This window comes from Octopus bimaculoides, chromosome 8 (genome assembly GCF_046866305.1).
Source record: "Octopus bimaculoides isolate indiv1 chromosome 8, ASM4686630v1, whole genome shotgun sequence".
NCBI lineage: Eukaryota > Metazoa > Mollusca > Cephalopoda > Octopoda > Octopodidae > Octopus > Octopus bimaculoides.
In genome coordinates this window covers 69,114,176-69,137,275 of record NC_142935.1, presented here as the reverse complement: position 1 = coordinate 69,137,275, position 23,100 = coordinate 69,114,176, and the positions used below count along the sequence as shown (strand labels likewise).

The following is a 23,100-nucleotide window of genomic DNA, read 5'->3' as shown; positions in this document are numbered from 1 at the left end:
ATGCGCCCTTTTAAAGTCTAGCCAGGCTCATGGGCCCGGTTTCCTGGTGTCAATGGCGTATGTGTTCCCCAGCTGGACGGGACGCCAGTCCATCGCAGCTTTACTCATTTTTGCCAGCTGAGTGGACTGGAGCAACGTAAAATGAAGTGTTTTGCTCAAGAACAAAACGCATCACCCGATCCAGGAATCGAAACCACAATCTTATGATCATGATGCTGACACCCTAACCACTAAGCCAAGCGCCTCCACGTTTGAACCTAAACGCACCCCTAATATCTACGGTATGTTTTCAACACGTTCGCTTGTCGCTTCATCACCTAAAGTCATATGTTTATATACGTTTTCGTCAATGTATGTTAGTGTGCTTGTGAGTGAGTGTGTGTATGGGTGTGTGTGTGTGTGGGTGAGTGTGTGTGTGTGCATTTATTTTAGAAGCTCACTGTATGCCTTCTTTGCATCTCAGCTCGGATTATATATCTCTTCGTTTATATTCGCGAATATTTCAGGATTTATGACCAAAGGCTTGTAACAGTGAAGTTAAAAACCATACATCAGGAAAAGAAATTTAATGCTGCTACACATAAGAAATTTTGATTCTTCCTCGGTTAGTAAAAAAAAGAAGAAAAATTGGCTCTATGTATTGTTACATTATTCTGTATGAAATAACCTATAAATTTTTATGAAATATTTTTAATTAACACACGATATTGTGTATCTGAGGTAGTGCTAATGTTATTAAAGATAGTAAAACGACCCACAGCCATTAAATGTTACGAATTTCTCCCTGGAGAGTGTTCTATTGACATTATTTATGGAATCGATTAATTGACAAACATATAAAGTATATCTTTGCGACATTCAAAATCTTGAGAGTTTATATTTGCCAAAAGCGTAACAGAAAAAAATATATAAGTTAACTTGAAATCACTATGTTGAATGTTTTAAAAAATATAGTGGAACAAAATTGATATTAGAAATTTGAATGCTCTTGAAAAGTATTTTCAATGTTTATACAATATTTTTAAAGGTTCCATTAATATTTTATTTTAGCAGAAAATATATGTGCTAAATTCATGGTTTGGATGGTTTTCGGTTAATCTAGAATGAATATGAAGCGATGACAGAGATAGTAGAGTATCAAAGTTGGCGATTTACTAAAAAACAACTTAGACAAAGATCGTGGTTGGTATAGTGCGTAAAGTTTCGAACTACCAAACAATGTGAATGATATAGACACAAAGTATACGTAGCTCTGGGTCTCTGTGGACCGAGGTCACAGAAGACCACAGTTAACGCGGACCTTGACCGCCGAGCTACAAGATGATAGCATTCACAAGTTAATGTCACAACTTTAAAGACTTGTTTAACCTCAGGACAAACATGATCCGGCAAACCTATGACAAAAGGCATTCTAGCCATGACACGCCTATCTTCAGTATCCACAACGAAACAAGGTTGCATGATTGACACTGCACAAGTCCGCATTTTCCTCGCTGTGATGCTGTAGCACGATTTCGGAAGTTCAGCTGGTGACGTTTATCTTCGTAGAAGAACTGACAAGAAGCTACACAATATGTCACGACAGTGGATCTAAAGCAAACTACGAAAAGATTTCGCTAAAGTTGTTTGCAGATATCACAACACTGGTAACACTCTCGGAGAAGCATAGTAACTTCTCATGTGTCTCGCAAGACTCCAGTTCCACCCGCAGTTTCACTGTCAAGACATTGAGTATTTTGTATCGTTAACTTCAAGAATTGTGAGCTACAGATAGTCCACAAGATCATACAATTTCAGAACCAGGGACATGCTCTCTCTGATGTTTGAGATCAACAGGTATGCTGGAAGAGCCGTCTCAATACTTGAAAGGCCAGGCTGACAAAGTCTTGGAGAATAGCAAGTTAATACAAACGTCATCTGAGTTTCTAGCGCATTTTTGCCAGCAGCGTGATCTGTAGCCTGTTCTAAAGAGAAGACTGGCGTCTCATTGCCTACTATTTTGGCAACTAGTGACGCATTCTAGACATCATGTGGCCTGGCATAACAATGAGATCCAAGCTCATAGCCAGATAATCACCCGTTTCATACTGCTCCAATAACGTCTCCACTGGCTCGGCCACATGTAGAGCATGCCAAACGGCAGGATCTCGAAAGACCTGCTGTATATGAAGATGGCCGCTGTATAAAAAAGATCACATGATAACCGTACCTTCTTTTCAAAGAAATTAGCAAGAGATGGATGAAACAACTGAACATAAACGTCGAAATGTGGGAGAAGATATTAAGTAATAGTTGGAACTGACATGGGATTAACGGAAGAAGAAATTGAGATTTACTGGTGGAGAAAAAGCATTCGACGAAGCAAAATAGTACCAGGACAACACTAGCAGAGAACGATTTCAAAATCGGTTGCTACAGCTCTGACCGCCACTCATATGGTTTGTTACAGCCATTGCGGACACTGCTTTGTCAACAAAACCTAAAACAAGACTCTCCAGGTAAAGTCCATGACATCAAGTTACTAACATATGCTCCAGTCTTTGATGTAGACATTCTGGAAAAATCTTTTTCGCTACCCGGGTGCCTACGCCAAATATTTGCTTAAAGCATCATAGTGCCTCATAATAGTACACCATTCAACAACATGGAAAATCCCTCCGACGGTATTCCAAAGATATATCAGCAACCAAATTTCATTCAAAAGGCATAAGTAGGTTCGTGTCTATGACACTTGCCAAAAGTACTGCTTAATGATACCGAACTTGAAATTTTGTAATCGCAAAGCGAACTTCGTAACCACAGGATCATACCTGAATTGTAAAAGGAGGTAAGTCATTTAATTAATTTCAATGTAAACTTATTGAAAAATATAATCAAGAAATCGCAGGCAAACTATTTTCATGTCATAATTAAGGAAATCATTATAATTATTGCAAAGAACACACAAAAGAGAAAATAGAATTGGAAAAGTGTAGCTGGAAGTGTGGATCTATAGAATGTCGTTGAAAAAAGAAACAGAAATACACAATTGAACATTGCAGAGAACTTAATGGTTAAATATTTGGTAATCATATAATGTAATTAGTACGGCTTTTAATCCAATTTTTCCTTTCGACATTCAGCTTTTCAACTGAAAACTACACCCGATATTACCAAGTGAATAAAGTAATAGAGTGAATAAAGTAATAGAGTGAATAAAGTAATAAAGTGAATAATGATAGCAGATGTTTATTAAATGGAATATTTAATTTGTTTCTTACATGCAAACAATTAAGGTTTCTTTCGTTGTCGATTGTATTGATAAATTATAGAAAATGTTACGAGAATATGACGGAATAATCGATAAAGAATGATGGCCGAAGAAAAAAAAGAGTGGAAAGTAAAATAGAGTAAGATGTTCAAGAAAGACGAATAAAGAAAGAACAAGGGAACAAAGATGAGAGGAAAGAGAGATGAAAAAAATAAAGAATGGGAAAACGAGTAGAGAGAGAAGAGGAAATAAAAGAAGAAAATGAAGGAGATTAAGAAAAAGAATAAACTTATAGAGTATATCTATCAATTTCAGCCAACGCTGTACGCATAAACAGATGTAAATAAACCTAATCTGAATATAAAATATCTTCTTAAACAACAAAATAGGAATCAGCGAGACTACTTTCAATCCTGTATTAAGATTTTATCACCGACAGAGTAAGTTTTTGTCTGTCCAATAATATATTGTATATAAAGTCAAGGGGTTTAAGTATTCACTTTGTGTATTGTATTCCGCACAACATCATATATTCTGTGATTGAAAATAGCAATATAGCGAAACATTTGATTGCACCAATAATTTACTAATCGAACTAGCTACCCAAAATGCATTATATGTGCAAAATGATCTATCCAGATTACATAAATTCCATTGTAATATTGGGTTTATAAGCAGTGTCTCCATAGACAGTTAAGGAAGATAATCTGTTGTTGATGAAATCTCATATCAATTCGAGACTGAAGCTAGTCCGGCTTATCCAACTTTCTCCCGCCATAAATATTTTGTATACCCGAGATGAATGCAGTTTTCGTAAGCAATGCTTTAGAGATCGAAATTTACATAAACTCTAAAGAGATATTCTATAGGCACTGGCGTGGCTATGTGGTAAGTAGTATAGTTTCCAAACCACACACTTTCGGGATTAGTCTCACTGCGTGGCACCTAGGATAAGTGTCTTCTATAGCCGCGGGCCGAGCAAAACCTTGTGAGTGGATTTAGTAGATGGAAATTGAAAGAAGCCTCACACACACATACACAAATACATACATACATACACGCATGTGTATGTGCTTGTGTTTGTCCTCCCCACCCCTAGAAAATTGATGTTAGTTTGTCAGCATATGTAGCCTGAATTTTACCTTTTTCTTCAGTCATCAATCTATATCAATTATTCCATCATATTCGCGTATCATTTTCTATAATTTAAACCCAGCGATTCAGTATAAAAAAAAAAACGATATTAAAAGTACCGTGCTCAAAAATATAAGTAGTGGGGTTGATTCGTTTGACTAAAACCCTTCAAGACAGTGCTCCAGCATGGCTGTAGTCCAAAGACTGACACAAGTAAAGAATAAAAGATAGTAGAGTTTAGCATTGAAAAAAAAAAAAAAAACGAAATACTTTTAACGCATCAGTAATTTAATAATGTCAAGTTATATCTGGCATCAAAACAAGAAACTTAAGTTTTCCAACATATTAAGAGACGTAATTGCAATATTATTACAGAACATTAGCAGTGTATAAACAATTGTTGGCAAACATTTATGAGATGACAAAATAAAGTATTATTTCGTATTAAGATAAATAATTGGTGTATGTATGTGTGTGTGCGCGCGTGTGTGCAAGTACGAATGTGTGAGATTGTAGACGTAACACTATCAAAGACACTATAATCAATATGTAACATTTGAAACGCTACTAAAGACATTATTATGCCTATGAGCGTGATCAAAGTCATTATATGTAATAGTATACATCTCATCTGTATATCCTTATAATTTATATATTATTATAGGTTATGTCATTTTAGTAGATGTTACTGAAACACGTGTACTAAAGCCAAAATTGTCCTCATCACACACTATATCAATAACAGACACAATTTATTAACATGATAATGAAGCCCAGAATTGGAGAGGAGAAAAAAGTGGAATATCTGGGAAGGGATAATTTATCTTACTTGAAAGTAACTTATTTTATTGATCCAAGCGGGACGAATAACAAGGTCAACCTCAGCAGACATTAGAGCTCAAGACTTCTATAGGCTGCAAATAAGGGCCGTTTCTACGAGTACATCTAAAACCAACAGACATTTTTACTGGTCATTAGAGAATGGCTCAAATTTTGGCACAGAGCCAACAGTTTTCAAGGAGAGGGTAAGTCGATTACATTGATCCCAGTGCTTAGCTAGTACTTATTGTATTGACCCCACAAAGGATGAGAGACAGTGTTCACTTCAGCGGAATTTGAAGCCAAAATGTAAAGAACCAGAATAAATGCCGCTAAACATTTTGTCCGATGAGCCAGCAATTCCTCTAGCTCGCTGCCATAGGACATTAGAGGTAACGAAATGTTAACCCTGTAAGGCCTGGTGTACACGGAAGTATACAAAATTAAGATGTCTATTGACATTGAACAGGCCTCGTAGTTTTAACTAACTTTATGTAGACATCAACGTTTAACGCTTAGATTTAAATGCATTGTGGGATATTCATGAAATTCTTTCATCAAGATGGTAACCTCAACCAGAGTAGCTCTGAGGTGAGTTAAAGTCAGCTGAGCAGTCTTTCCTCAAAATATAAGCGACTGAAGGCTTACTTTTGCTATTTTTTCTGTTCGACTCTATTCAGATATGATCATTCTTTCTAATTTATGTCTGTTTCTTGTTTTCTTTGATATCTTAGCGTAGATCATCATAAGTTTTTGTACACCTAGATGCACACCAAAAAAATACGGATTACACACCATCGATGTTTACATCGTTTGCTTGTAAATGCTTTAGAATGTTTTGTAAGATGTTTTAGAAAATATAGTGAGCCTGAATGATAATGTAGCTTTGCATACAAGTTATTTCTGAGTCTTGGTAGATATTTCGTCATCAACATGCTCTACCGCTTTCAGTTCTTGTAACAAATGAATCAAGTTAATAAGATATGGTGTCGTACAGATATACGGGGTTACATTTACGGTTTTGAAAAGATGCAAAGGGCCACTAGCATATTCGGCTTCTGTATAAGTTTGGAAAAACTGAGAATGTGGTTCTATGCGTTACAAAGAATCTAGAAAAGAATGAGATAAGATTTTCATAGGTAATCTATTTGCAAGCCATGAAGTTATGATTCAGCTAAACTATCAAAGAACCTTTGTTGTTAGCATACTCAAAATGTATCAGTCAAGAGGTGCCCTATACCTACAAAATCAACAATTTAAAAAAAGGGTTCTGGGTCCATCAACGAGTTTGTCGAGAAAGATAATAATCTTGAAATTTGTGGATCATATGACAGTCGCCGCGTCCTGATAAATCTTTATAACTCGGTAACGATCCTGTATCAGAAGTCAACTGCTATTACCGCAAGAATCGAAATGAGCTGAAAGTAACCCATCCAGCAAGTGTCGAAATCTGCAACCCCTACTTGGGTGGAGCAGATAAAGCTGATATTCTTTTCTTCCTTTACCAAACGAAGATGCGTATCGGGAAATTGTATCACAGGATTGCTTTTCATGTAATCTCATTAGCTATTGCCAATACACTTGTCCATTTACCACCAACTCGGAGGTGCTGACTCCTTGGTTTATTTCCATCATGATATTTTCAGAAGGTTGCTACAAGGAGAAATATCAACAATGATATTCCAGCCAAGAAAGCACGAGCAATGTCGTTCCAGAGTAGGTTTGTTTCGACAATATTGGTCACTGGCCCATAAAATCCATCATTAACTGTTGCAAGATGGACTGTTGTAGCTGCTGGACGAAAGTTATTTGTTTCAAGTACTGGTTTATCTCTATGTAGCGAAAGATGGGCACCCTTGTTTCCCGAAATTTCATGGAGTTGCATCCCGATTATATATTTCATTTTAACAATCACGTAACGTTACATTTTAGAAAGAAAAATTTACTTCAAATTTGTTTTTCTTCTATTCCTCAAGTAAACTTCAAGGTACAAAAAATAATATCCTGTTTTCACGATTGCAAACGAAACTAGTCCTGATTTTGGGTTAGTTTTCATCCAAATAACAACCTAAACAAAAACCAAGAAAAATATTGTTTCTTAGATCACAGGCATTAAAGGGCCAAATGTATTGGGCCGTATATTACTAGATATTGCAGCTATCCGGGTATTAAATGTACTGGTAGCGACAGGATATTACTGGGTGCTAGAAATACTAAATGTAACAGATATCAGTCATCTTTACAAACTGAACGGTTGTTATCAAGTATCGCAAATCCAGCAAGTTCACCATCCGAAGAGTGAAGCATGCCAGTTCTCAAGCGTCCTCATTTCCTAAAACTACTGCAAGTTATTTTAGTCCCTTTTGAAAAGGATTATTCTCATCTGCTTTAATGCAATGCATCTTCCTGTCACTTTCCACGGACCCACACAGCAGATCCAAAGAAAGATCACTCGTCTGATCGCTATGAACGCACACCAAACACATTCGGCTTCTGGCTTACAAAAGTGTTTCTCTCATCTATGTATATTTTACAGCTACTACTTTTGCCCGTGCTCTTCAATGATTACTTAACCACCCCCACTGAAGTATACCCAACTCACGCATTTTGAAGCATACCCGATTCACACCATGTTTTCTCGATATATACGTTGTCTTTAGTAACAGCAAACACTAGGACGGTACTTCTTCCTAAGAACAACTCTTCATAAAATCGCTGGTGCACATTTCTTTGCAGCTGAAGCCGTCGATTTATATTTATTGAAGAGAAACGTTGACAACATCAACCCAACCCGATTACAGTAGGGAATTAAAGTCCATTGACTTCCCCTCCTTCCATACTACTACTAGTAAAAATATTAAAAATAATCAAATGGTTATACATTTAAAGAAATAATTATAAATGAAAGTAAATACTTACATGTTTAATTTCCATAAGGAGAGGTTTGTTTACAGTTACATAGGATTTGTTTATTTTCTTTATTGCTACAATGGAACCCTGTGAAAAGAAAGTAATTGACCCAATGCGATTAGTTAGTTGGAACGATTCACCATATTGATGTTGACAAGATGAAAAGAAACACCAATTCATTAATTGATTCGAATACATTCAAAAATGAAGCATAAGTAAATGTACTACACAAATCTATATATACCATGACAAAGCAAATAATTGACCCTTTACGAGGTCAACAAAGGAGCTACAGCTCAGGGTGACTAACGGGCAAACGAGGAAGTTTCTCTGTTGTCACTGGATACGCTTGAAATAGAAAACAATACCGTATCAAATCACAGCTCATTGTCTTAAAACAAGGAACGTCATATGACAGCATGATAACATCTGGAATACATTTATTCACAGTCTATTCGACCAGTCATTGACTTGGAGCTATTCAATAGGAACAGCAACAACAATATACGAAAATAATTCAGAACATAGCTGAGAAAACATACTGCTTCATTTTTGTTTTCTTCAAGTACTATAATGGATTAGACGCTGGAATAGCCAGTTTTGCTATTTAATAGCATAAAATAATCTGTTATAATAAAGCACCACTTATTTCAGAAAACAAATAAATAAGACGTGAATCTAACTGTTTTTGAGTGTTTTTGGACGGCTAAAATGAATTTTCCACTATGTAATTGCCCCAGTTACAACTTATGATCTCACAGCAAAATGCGTGCAAGACAAATACAACTCAGAAGTATGATTAGTTTGGAGAAAAAATGTAAGAAAACAGTTAAAAAGTTACAGTACTTAAATAACAATATGAGTAATACAGTTTTCTGATAGATATAAACATTTTCAGAAACAAGTGATGCCGAAATATTGTGGCAATTATAGTGGTTCCACAGATGATGATGATGATGATGATGATGATGATGATGATGATGATGATGATATTGATGATGACGATGATGATGATGATGATGATAATGATGATGATAATGGTGATGATAATAATAATAATAATAATAATAATAAATAAATAATAATAATAATAATAATAATAATAATAATAATAATAATAATAATAATAATAATAATAACATGGATGTGCTACACCGGGTTCCCTATACAAAAACAAATCTAATCCAATAACATCGATGGAATTAGGCAAAAGAACCGGTGGAAGATTTGAAGGAAGCGGTCTTTTAACGAAGATAATTTAAAAAAAAAATATTTTTTATTCTTAAAAAATGAAATTTGACTGCCATACAAAGCACAGGTCCTCCTATGCACGATGTCTCAATGAAACACGTGCGATCACACACGCAAAACCAACACCGGAAAGTTTACAAACTATATAAAAAAGAAATGGAACAAAATAGTAAGTACATATATTGAATAATTACGCATACACTCGAACGTGTACACAATGATATATACGTTTTGATACCCATAGAACTACACATGCATCTTAATGTTTACACAACTACGTGAAAATCACAGGACACACTCACGCATACGAAAACACATATCACAAACGAAGCAAAGCCAAAAAATTTTTTTTCTTCTTTATTTATTTTCATTTTGTGAAAAAACAGAGACAGTGAACCATTCATAAGTTTAAAACGCCACACACACACACACACACACACACACACAAATACACTATGCCCGGAGATAAATCTATCAACAAAAAAAATACAGATGAATACCGATCTGCTAGCCTTAAAAAACTACGCTACGAACAGTGTTTACATGCTGAGAACTCGGTGACGGTGTTGTCTCAAAAAACTGACCCTAAACAGACAAATTCGTCCCCTAATGTCAACGCCAAAGCTCGTCATACCTCAATGATAACAAAGCAGATCACAAACCAGATTGGTCGTCGACCGAATCACAAAGGGCCACTTACTCGAAATAGATCTGCTAGCCTTAAGAAGCTACGTCACGAGAGCTCGGAGACGGTGTTGTCTCAAAAAATTTACCCTAAACAGACAGATCCGTCCCCTAGCGTCAACGTCGAAGCTTGTTATGCCTCAGTGTTAATAAAACAAAATATAAACCGGAATGGTCATAGACCGTGTTATAAAGGACCACTTACTCGGATAATGAACCAGATCCGAGACGAGAAATCTGCTACTGGTTCAAATCTTCCCGACACACAGGAGCTGGAAGTACCCCACAACCGGAATATTCCAACAGATTGCCATCCATGCTCGTCATCAAATATCCAAAAGAAAAAGAATGAAAAATGGTCTAGGGAAGATAATAAAGAAGTTCTTACAGCCTTCTACCATGCCATATATTTCCCGACAGATAAATCTAATACTGTACAAACCTACTTAAACTGGAGACAGAAACACCTTGAAGTAAGACCCTACATAGACAGTAACAAACTTGCCAACGTCAGAAGAAACATTATGAAAAAAAAATTACTAACTGAAGTAGAGATTGACCAAATTAAACAAGCAGTAAGGGATAAAAAGAATGAAACTGCAGCTAAAGAAGATACTACAGAGGAAATAATTATAAACCAGCCCAAGGCTGATGAAAATACAGTAATGATTGAAAGAGTTAAGGTAACTGATAGGCAAAATGAAATACTCTCTGAACCAACCATAAACACTAAGGCAGGTGAAAATCAAATAGATGAAGAAAGTCATACAGAAATCGACGCAACAGAACTACATGATCTAAAAAATCAAATCATGATTGAATGGCTGAAAATTAAAGAAACTAGTATGAATGAACGCGACACTCTCCCCAAAATTCGCAATTCTAACCAAAACCTGAAAATAATTGGTAAAATCCACCTTGCACTTAAGGATATAATTTCAGCTAATGATGTTGATATTACAGATCTCAACCACCTGTACTATGCATCCGCAAGAATCTCAACGATTCTATGTGGTGAAAAGATTAGAAAAAGACAACACTCGCACAAAACGCCTTCTTGGCAAGAACGAGTGCTTAGATCTGACATAGAATGTTTGAAAAACCTTAAATTTGACAAGAGTATCAAACCTACAAAGACCCGAAAACTAAAGAAAAAATATAATATGAAAACCATAGTTGACATTGATGCCTCCATAGAAACCATAAAGCAAAAGGTATGTGCTAAAGCTGCCCGCATAGCAAGGTATGAAAAGCGTGTTAGATTCTTCCGAGATGATAACATGTTCAAAAATAACCCCAAAAATTTCTACAGGAAGATAGGGAAAACACCAGTAACAATAAAGTCTGTCCCATCAAAAGAAGAAGTGCAAGAATTTTGGAATAAAATCTGGGCAGAAGATAAAACACACAATGAAAAGGCCCCTTGGATTGATAGAATATCTACAGACCTAGACTCCTTAGAGGAGCAAAAGTGGGAGGGGGTCAAGGTAGAAGATATAAGATCTGCTCTTAGGAGGTCAAGCAAATGGAAGTCTCCAGGAAAGGATAAAATTCTTAACTTCTGGTTGAATGCCTTCCCAGAAAGCCATGAACTAAGACGCTAACATCTGTCCTAACCGAGTACACCTATAGTTTTTTAATAGAAAGTAGCATATTCCCTAATGAGCAAAAGGGATGTAAACGTGGATCTTATGGTTGTAAAGATCAGCTACTCATCAATAAGATGATCTTAGAAGATTGTCACAAGCGACACAAAAACTTGTCAATAGCCTGGATAGACTATAAAAAGACCTTTGATAGCCTACCACATAGCTGGATTAGAAAATGTCTGGAAATGTATAAAATAGCTCCAACTCTGCGAAACTTTTTATCTGTAAGTATGAGATCATGGAGAACCACACTGATGTTGAACAATGACAATGAATCTCTAAATGCTGGAGATGTAAGAATTTCATGTGGCATTTTCCAGGGTGACTCACTATCACCACTCCTCTTCTGTCTAGCTCTAATACCGCTCTCAAAATTGCTCAATGATGCACAGTATGGTTATAAAATATTTGATAAAAATATAAATCATCTCATTTACATGGATGATTTAAAGCTCTTTGCAAAAAATGACCAACAACTCAAAGGCCTACTAGCGATTGTTAAACAATTCAGTGATGACATCAGGATGCAATTTGGCCTTGATAAATGTGCAAAAGCTACCTTTATCAAATGAAAAATGACAAATACATCTAATGTGAACCTTGACCAACAAAATGTCATAAAAGAGTTAGAACTACCGGAGAGCTACAAATACCTAGGGGTAATTGAAGGGGACAATATCAAGCACTCAGTGATGAGGGAAAGGATCAGAAGAGAATGTTATCGCAGGGTGGGTGCAATACTGAAGACAGAGCTGAACGCGAGAAACAGGATCGAAGCGATCAATGCTCTAGCCATACCAGTTGTGACTTACAATTTCAATATCGTTAACTGGTCAATTACTGAAATATGTAATGTTGACAGAAAAATACGAAAACTGTTAACAATGCATAGAATGCACCACCCTAAGGCAGATATAGAACGTCTTTATCTACCAAGAAAAGAGGGAGGCCGAGGACTTCTACAGCTGGCATTATCAATGAAGGTAGCCACAATTGGCCTAGACACCTATCTGAAAATCTCTGAGGACTGGATGCTAAAACTTGTCTTAAAACATGAAAGCAAGAAAGCATCTTACTCAGTAACAAAACAGGCAAAGGACTATCTCAGTGAATTCCAATTGCAACAAATTCAAGAATTAGACGAACTAGAAACACCTGCAGAAAAATCTAAGCGCTTGAAAACCCGTGCAAAAATTGCTGCCTTAGATATTATGACTGAAAAATGGCATGGAAAACCTCTCAATGGCAAATACCCAAAGAGAGCGAATAATGCAGATACTGACAAAGCCCTTACCCACCAATGGTTAATGGCCTCTGGCTTGAAATCAGAAACAGAGGGGTTTATCATAGCAGACAAAGATCAATGCATACCTACAAAAAACTACCAGGCCAACATATTAAAGAACGGCAGCTCCCCATTATGTCGTATATGCCAACAACAAAATGAGACCATCGATCATGTTGTCTCCATGTGCAGTCTGCTTGCGCCTACAGAGTATCTCAACAGGCATGATAAAGCTGCACAATATATTCACTGGGTAATATGCAAAAATCTGGACTTGCCCCATGATAAAAACTGGTGGGAACACAAACCACCCCCAGTACTTGAAAATGATCACATTGCACTCCTCTGGAACTTCACCATTCAAATTGACAGAAAGATAGACGCAAATAGGCCAGACATCATACTGAAAGACTTCAGACAAAAATCATGCCTCCTCATTGATATGACTGTCCCAATCGATACAAACGTATCTGTCAAGACCTACCAAAAACTGAGCAAATATAAAGATCTTGAAATAGAAATTAGCAAAATGTGGAATCTGAAGACTAAAACAATACCTATTGTCATAGGTGCCCTGGGAATGACAGCGAAACGGGCTGATTACTACCTAGCTCAGATACCAGGAAACCCCAAAATGGCTGAAGTTCAAAAGATAGTGCTCATGGGAACTGCCCATATCCTACATAAAATACTGTCTATGTGATCTCAAATTTTAAAGCAAACACATAATTTTTTTATGGTTTCTTAAACATTCACTTGAACAAAACTGTACAAATCCAAATATATGGTACCCTAGGCATAATACCTACATGAACTTCTAACTTGTCTCTTGATGTCTCTGGGTGAGACTTGGATCCAACTTGTACAAATGCAAAACAAAAGTCAAACATAAAATAATAATAACAATAATAATAATAATAATAATAATAATAATAATAATAATAATAATAATAATATTAATAATAATAATAATAGTAATAAAAAGCATAAAAAGCTGGCAGAAAACTTTAACAGCATACTAGCAGAGCCAGAGACAATGCCTGAATGGCTCACGAAAAAGAAAACCATCTTAATCCCCAAATCCACGGAAACGGAGAAACCACAAAACTATAGACCTATAACCTGTCTCCCTACGATCTACAAAGCCTTTACTGCAATAATATCGCAGAGATGGAGTAAGCATCTGGAAAATAACAACCTGTTTCCAGAAGAGCAGAAGGGATGCTGCAAGGGCTCATACGGCTGTAAAGATCAATTATTGATCAATAAAGCCATAACTGAAGACAGCCGCAGAAAGAAGAAAGGCCTCAGTATGGCCTGGGTGGACTACCAAAAGGCTTTCGACAGTGTTCCCCACACGTGGAGTCTGGAAACACTAGCCATAAACAAGGTGGCACCAATTATCATAAAATACATAGAGCACTCAATGAACAAATGGCAGACAGTGCAACAGCTCCAAACAAAAGAGGGACTTTTGAAAACGAAAATCATCCCCATTTGAAGAGGAATATTCCAGGGAGACACGCTCTCTCCACTCCTGTTCTGCCTGGCACTCACACCTTTAACTGAATTGCTAAATAGAACTGGATGCGGTTACAAATGCTACGGGAAAACAGTCAGCCACCTTCTATATATGGATGACCTAAAATTATATGCTAAAAATGACAAAGAGCTAGAAACACGACTACAGACAGTACACGGCTTTACCAAGGAAATAGATATGAAATTAGGATTAGAAAAATGTGCCAAAGCAACCCTTAAGAGAAGAAAATTAGTTAAAAGTAGCAATATGACACTAGATAAAGCCAATGAAATAAGAGAACTAGACGAAAGCCAACCATACAAGTATTTAGGAGTCAATGAACTAGATAGGATACAACATACGCAAAAGAAAGAAAAAATCAAGAAAGTGTACTATAGACGAGTTAAATCAATACTAAAAACAGAGCTCAATGCTAAAAACAAGATAATGGGTATCAACACTTTAGCTGTCCCAGTTATAAGCAACAGCTACAACATCCTTAACTGGACACTAAACGAACTATCTAAAATAGAAAGGAAAACAAGAAAAATAATGACAGGATATAGGATGCACCACCCAAAATCTGACATAGAAAGGCTATATATACAACGCACAGAAGGTGGCAGGGGTCTTATACAGCTAGAAAACTATTATAAAATAACCACCATAGGACTGCAAAAATACCTACTCCAGAAGCAAGGAAAACTAATACAAATAGCCACAAAACACGAGCAAAACAAAAAACTGTTTTCAGTATTTAAGGAAGCTGACAAATACAAACAAGAAATCAATCTACCTAACAAATACGAAGAAGAAGAAGAAGAAGAAGAAGAAGAAGAAGAAGAAGAAGAAGAAGAAGAAGAAGAAGAAGAAGAAGAAGAAGAAGAAGAAGAAGAAGAAGAAGAAGAAACAACAAAAGCTATAAAACAAATGAAATCCAAACTAAAACTATAACAGCAACGGACCATGATAAAACGATGGCAAGAAAAGCCCCTACATGGTAAATACTGGGCTAAACTAAATGCAAAAGAAATAGACAGAGAAAAATCTCAGCAATGGCTGAGAAGCTCAGGACTCAAAGCAGAGACTGAAGGATTTTTAATTGCTGCACAAGACCAAAGCCTCCCCACCAGAAATTACCAAAAACATATAATGAAAAGAAACATAACAAGTAACTGTATAACATGTGGAGATGGACAAGAAACAATAAATCATATTATCTCTGGCTGCCCAGTCCTGGCTAAGAAGGAATATATTCACAGACACGACAGAGCTGGGATCTATATACACTGGAAGCTATGCCAACACTATCGAAAAACAACAGAAAAAAGATGGTATAAACACACGCCAGAAAAGGTCACAGAAAACGAGAAAGCAACCATACTCTGGGATATGCCAATACACACAGATAGAGAAATTAAGGCAAATAGACCAGATATAGTTGTCAACAATCATGAAGAAAAAAAATGCTTTCTAATTGATGTATCAATACCAGCAGATGACAACGTTTCTCTAAAAGATATGGAAACACTTTCAAAATACAAAGACCTGGAAATAGAGGTAACTCGAATGTGGAATCTAAAAACAGAAACAATTCCTATCATAGTAGGTGCCTTAGGTATGATAAAAAAATATTCAGACAAATACATAACAAAAACACCAGGACTTACAAATATATATAACATACAGACAATTGCACTACTGGGCACTCCACACATCCTACGCAAAACACTTTCAATACAGTAACCATAAGAGCACCACAGCAAACCACAGCACATACCCAAGGCGCACAGAGCTGCGTTCGGTAGTGAAGTGAAAGCACGTTATAAAAATAAAACTACTGAACAATAATAATAATAATAATAATAATAATAATAATAATAATAATAATAATAATAATAATAATAATAATAATAATAATAATAATAATAATAATGCTCAGTACTTAATATGAGAAGAGGGAAGAAAGCATCTTGCAGAGGATTGCGGTTACCATCAGGAGAGACCTCGTTGGTAGGGGATATAGACATTTAGGGATTTTGGAGCTGGATGACACTCTACACAGAGAAATGAAAGTCAAGGTTAGCGAGACGTATCAAAAATGGGTGAAGATGTTGTTGAAATCCAACCTGAATGCCAAAACTTTGATTACCGCAATGAATATCTAGGCAGTTTCGGTAGTCAAATATAGTGCGTCCATCCTCAAATGGACTAAGGAGGAAATATCAACACTGGATAGAAGGTTGATGACGCTGCAAGGGGCGCTACACCCTAAAGCAAACAAAAACAGACTGTATATGAAAAGAAAGAATGGTGGCAGAGGACTAATTAGTACAGACCATTGTATAAGGAGCGAAAGGAGAACGCTTGCCGAATATTTGATAAATAGTGGTGAAGAACTGCTGCAATATGCCGCGAAAGATATGGGTGTAAATGCAGATGAAATGTTAGGAAAGGAAAAGTTTAACCAAAGAGCTGAGAAGAGAAATGATCTTCTTGAAATGAGAATGCATGGACAGTTTGAACACAGGACGTTGAATACACAGGACGGTAAGGATAATACATCGTCGTGGACATGACTTGAGCGAACCACGGAAAGTCGATCATTGCTGTACAAGACCAGGCTCTCGCTACCAATTCTGTGAAGTATAACATCTATAAAACTTCTGACACCCTGAAATGCAGACTCTGTGGAAAGAGTGTGGAAAATGTGACCCACTTGGTAAGTGGATGTGAGAGCCTTGCACAAAAATGAATACAAGCGTCACCACGATAAAGTGTGTATGTACCTTCATTGGCTCTTATTCCAAAAATACCAATATGAAGTAACACAGAACTGGTATGAGCATGTACGAACTAAAGTTATTATTATTATTATTATTATTATTATTATTATTATTATTATTATTATAGGCGCAGGAGTGGCTGTGTGGTAAGTAGCTTGCTTACCAACCACATGGTTCCGGGTTCAGTTACACTGCGTGGCACCTTGGGCAAGTGTCTTCTACTATAGCCTCGGGCCGACCAAAGCCTTGTGAGTGGATTTGGTAGACGGAAACAGAAAGAAGCCCGTCGTATATATGTATTTACATATATATATATATGTATGTGTGTTTGTGTGTCTGTGTTTGTCCCCCACCATCGCTTGACAACCGATGCTGGTGTGTTTACGTCCCCGTAACTTAGCGGTTCGGCAAAAGAGACCGATAGAATAAGTACTAGGCATCCAAAGAATAAGTCCTGAGGTCGACTTGTTCGACTAAAGGTGGTGCTCCAGCATGGCGGCAGTCAAATGACTGAAACAAGTAAAAGAGTAAAAAAAAGAGTAAAAGAGTATTATTATTATTATTATTATTATTATTATTATTATTATTATTATTATATTATTATTATTATTTGTAAACGAAAGAATTGGTAAAATAACGAATTGACTGTACTGTGTGTTTTTTTTTATTAGATTGCTGAAATGTTGTCTCGGCAAATGATAACATCACATATTTAAATAATACAACTTCGATATTAATTTCGTTAACATACGGAAATACTTCTAACATCATTTATCGTTTTACACACACACACGCACGCGCGCTAAATTAAAGGCTATGATTAAATGAAGACTCAATGCAGAGTTTAATATTTACTATAGAAATCTAGCTTTGTCGAAATTTTGATTGTGATTTCGGACTTTTGCCAGTTGTTGCTTATTTAAACAGAGACAATCAGACCATATCAAGACTAATAAAATGTGTTTAGAAAAAAGTAAACAGTCCCCATACCACAATGTTACCTATACATACATAAAAACCATTACGTAGATAAACAATCACCTACCTACCTACTTACCTACCTACCTACCCACCTACCTACCTACCTACCTACATATATATATCGTCTCGGGTCGATAAAATAAGTATCAGTTGAGCACTGGGGCCGATGCAATCGACTTTCCCATTCTCTGACATCGCTGGCTTGGTGCCAAAGTTTGAAATCAGTGTCTAGGAACAGATTCACTGAGGAGTCAATTGATGTGGAGGACATCACCTCTGAACTCGAATCCGAAGAGAATCAGAATCAGAAATATAACCTGGTTCAATCCTACGTTTAATCTAGAATTTTCAACCAACATAGTTAGGCGCTTCATGTCGCTGATTAAATAAACTCTTCCCTAGTACCCATAAGTATTATAAACTTTACAGCCCTCACAAAGGCAAGGCTAGTTACTCCTGCTTAGACAACGTTGCTTCTAACATCGCACGCTACGATGCAAATCTTTACCTACACAACCTCTAATACACACTCCGACATGAAGAAAGTTTCGAAATTCTACCAATTGCCTACTAGTAGGAACTTACCTCTCAAGGACTGTGGTAAACGAGCCACCTTCCCACCAACCGATAGCATTACAAGACACTACAAAGGCATGCCATCCAACGTCTTCAAGAGAAGGTATACACAGCATATACACTCCTTGAGGTGAAGGTAAAGCGAAAACTCCACTCCCCTGTCATGTTTTATCTGGAGACATGTTTTATCACCGGAACGATTCCTAATATCAAATGAAGTATCATTGACAGAACCCCTCCGTACCTACTATGAACTCCCAGTTGCCATCTCTGACACCACGAGGCACTACACATGCTCCCCTGACCTGCAGTATCCATCAACAAGAAAAATTATCTATCTTATTGTTTTCACCAGAGTTAGACTCTATTACTGAAATTTAAGCCAGTGGAAGCCGACACTCCAAATATACACCTTAAGCTTGCTTGCACCATACTCAAGGGCATGGGACTTAACCTGTACCTCCCGTATAGACTACAGCACGACCCACACTGATGTGTCTACGTAGTATCAGCTAATTTGAATCTAGCACCTCCAAATCTGGTTATTCCCCCTAATCCTAATCCGTGCCAACACCCCACTCTGCCATCTGTAGTAGCAAATGCAACGAACTGATTTCGCTAAATAAACGATGCAACAGTTTCCAGACATAGCGGTAACAGACCTATCAACATCTGTTCGACTACATCAATCGAAAAAAAAAGAAAGACTGATCAACAGCAACACCGAGAAATTTGAAGCCATCTTGAATTTGTTTCATATCCTGTTACTTGGTCACCAAACGCCTGACGATCTTGATTCTTTCTGCGAGCCTACGCAACCTGATTTGCATAGAGGTAAGTCAAACTGTTATTAAATCATATAAATGTGTGTTCACGCGTGTGTATGTGTTTGAAAACCTGTTGAGCATCTTGAAAAATACAAAGTTACTAGGATCAATTATAACATATACTGTTCAATATTCATGTGCTATTAGTGAGTGTGTGTTTGTGCGCGTGCATATGTGTGTGATGAATGCACGTGACTTATTAATTAATGCGATGGGCCGATAATTGCAAGTTTGAGAGTTCGATTCGTGGATTACACAATGTGTTGTATGTTTGAGCAAGACACTTCGTTTCAAGTTGCTTCCAGTTGACGCGACTGAAAATAGGAAACAACAAAGTACTGACGCAGCAAACTATCCCTCCACTTGTCACATCTAGCAGGTTCCGCTGGTTGAAGGAAATATGTATAACAATTATCGAAAGCAAGCATCATATATGCTACAAGATGATACACATTTGTTTGTGATTGGCTGTGATAATACAAAACTGTGGATAACTTTTTCTTGCATGATTACCATTTTGCGTGTTAGCAACAAGGCAGCCAGAAATGTTCTTTAGATGCCAATTTATTTAAAGTGCCTATTTAAATTAGTCATCATAGCAAGTGGAGTGAAATTTTACGGTAATTAAAAATTAAGAATATAGGAATAAATCTTTGTGTTCAATTATCATAATTTGAATGAATAATAAAGAAAAATGCAGAATACTTTAATTATATTCACTTCCGTAATGTTTTGTAATTCTCTCTCTCTTTCCCTCTTTCTCTGTCACTTCCTCTCTTAATTAATAAAATATCTTTAATGATGCATTTTATTTTCTTATTGCAATGTTTTACTTTCAGAATCCCTGTGGCTATCAATACTCATATACGAGAAATAACATCATCGCAAAACCTAGAAACAAAATCACTAAATCTTTCGTCCACATCTGGGCGCAGACGCAGCTGTGTGCTGACAAAATATCTTTGGCAGTAATGGGGTTCTAGATTCGAACTCAGCTCACAGTGATCTGACCAAGTGTCATCTACCGTAACCTCAAGTTAACCCAAGTCTTGCGAGTGTAGTTCCTCTGGGCGGAAACTGCACACGAAGCCAGTCTCTCTCTCTCTCTCTCTCTCTCTCTCTCTCTCTCTCTCTAAATATATATATATATATATATATTAGAGAAACAGAGAGAGAAACAGAGAGAGAGAGAGAGAGAGAGAGAGAGAGAGAGAGAGAGAGAGTTCCACAGCGTGGCACCTTGGGTAAGTATCTTCTACTATAACTTCGGGCCGACCAAAGCCTTGTGAGTGGCTTTCGTAGACGGAAACTGAAAGAAGCCCGTCGTATATATGTATGTATATATATATATATATATATATATATATATATATATATATATATATATATATATATATATATATATATATATAATCATAAATATACAGGGATTAGCATTGAGTTGCTTCTCCAACATACTGAAAATTTAGAAATAGCAGTCAAAGAACTACTGATTCTAAACTACAAATTTTTCGCTAAACGGATGGCGATATTTATGGGACACCTAGAACAAAAACCGTATTTTTGTTCTATGTGTGCCATAAATATCGCCATCCGTTTAGAGAAAAATTTGTAGTTTAGAATCAGTAGTTCTTTGACTGCTATTTCTAAATTTTCAGTATGTTGGAGAAGCAACTCAATGCTAATCCCTGTATATTTATGATGATAAATGGTTTTAGCGATAAAGGTTTTTTCATACTGAACTACTTGGCAAAATTGTTAATTATTAATTCTATTATTAATTGACGATTCCCTGCCCTTATTCTTGTATATATATATATATATATATGTATGTATATATATGTGTGTGTGTGTGTGTGTTTGTCTGTCTATTTTGCCCCCCCCCCCGTCATTGCTTGACAACCGATGCTGGTGTGTTTACGTTCCCGTAGCCTAGCAGTTCGACAAAAACGACCAATGGAATAAGTACTAGGCTTACAAAGTATAATTCTTGGGGTCGATTTCTTAGACTAAAATCCTTTAAGATGGTGCCCCAGCATGGCTGCAGTCAAATGACAGGAACAAGTAAAAGAAGAAAAGAAGAAAAGAACATATATATATATTCTTTTATTTGTTTCAGTCATTTGACTGCGGCTATGCTGGAGCACCACCTTTTAGTCGAAGAAATCGATCCCTGGACTTATTCTTTGTAAGCTTGGTACTTATTCTATTGGTCACTTTTGCCGAACCGCTGTTACAGAGGACATAAACACACCAACATCGGTTGCAAAGTGACGGTGTGGGGACAAACAAAGACACAAAGACACACACATAAATACATACATATATATATATATACGACGAGCTTCTTTCAGTTTCCGTCTACCAAATCCCCTCACAAGGCTTTGGTCGGCCCCAGGCTATAGTAGAGGACACTTACCCTAGGTGCCACGGTGTGGGACTGAATCCGAAACCATGTGGTTGGGAATCAAGGTTCATACCACACAGCCACTCCTGCGCTTATATATATATATATATATATATATATATATATATATATATATATATATATATATATATATATATATATATATATATATATATATATATATATATATATATATATATATATATATATATATATATATATATATATATATATATATATATATATATATATATATATATATATATATATATATATATATATATATATATATATATATATATATATATATATATATATATATATATATATATATATATATATATATATATATATATATATATATATATATATCGTAGCAGACTTAATTTGTCGCCTCGTTGAATACTATAAACATTTCGGAACTTCACTTTCTACCCCGTTGCAGCTATTTGATCTAAGTCGTCGATCTAATGTTAATACTTGCATTCCTAACCAAAAAATCTAGAAGGCTTCGATAAGGGGTTAAATGCGATTTGTCTAAGCTCTAAAAAAATCCATTTAACATTAAACTTTATATCAGTGAAAGAAGGTAACGAGTTCTATCGTCACATTATCTAATCCTACTCTAAGATATGCAGGAACTTGTAAAGCTTTGTTTAACCCCTGAAATATCACTGAATGTCATAAATTATGATCGAATGATTTTCATTCATTACCAATAAATCCTTTGCGGGTTTTGTCGTACTACATTATGCTATGTAACTTCTCTTTTTAATACAAATGCAACACATTTCTGGGGATTTCGTAAGCATAGCTTTGAAATTAATTTGACTTAATTTAGTTTCAATTAAGTTAATTGTGGTTCACAATTACGTAGTTACACATTTGGTGGTATGTATTTAAATAAAACAGCTATGAACACAATTAGTGTATGAACTATAATGCGAAATTCATGTTTCTCTGTTAAAAATACATATACATATGTTACTGTGTGTGTATAAGAATGTTGCTTAAATACT

At 36.1% G+C, this 23,100-nt stretch overlaps 1 protein-coding gene across 4 annotated transcripts in view; it reads right to left on the bottom strand.

Annotated features, from left to right (window-relative positions):
* LOC106867807 (atrial natriuretic peptide receptor 1) overlaps positions 1-23,100 on the bottom strand; it is an 865,062-nt gene that overhangs the window by 222,020 nt on the left and 619,942 nt on the right. For all 4 annotated transcript variants that reach the window (XM_014912829.3, XM_089356636.1, XM_014912828.3 and 1 more), the window contains one exon: positions 8,123-8,200. In XM_014912829.3, the coding sequence (XP_014768315.1) occupies positions 8,123-8,200 (78 nt within the window). The remainder of the gene's footprint in view (positions 1-8,122; positions 8,201-23,100) is intronic.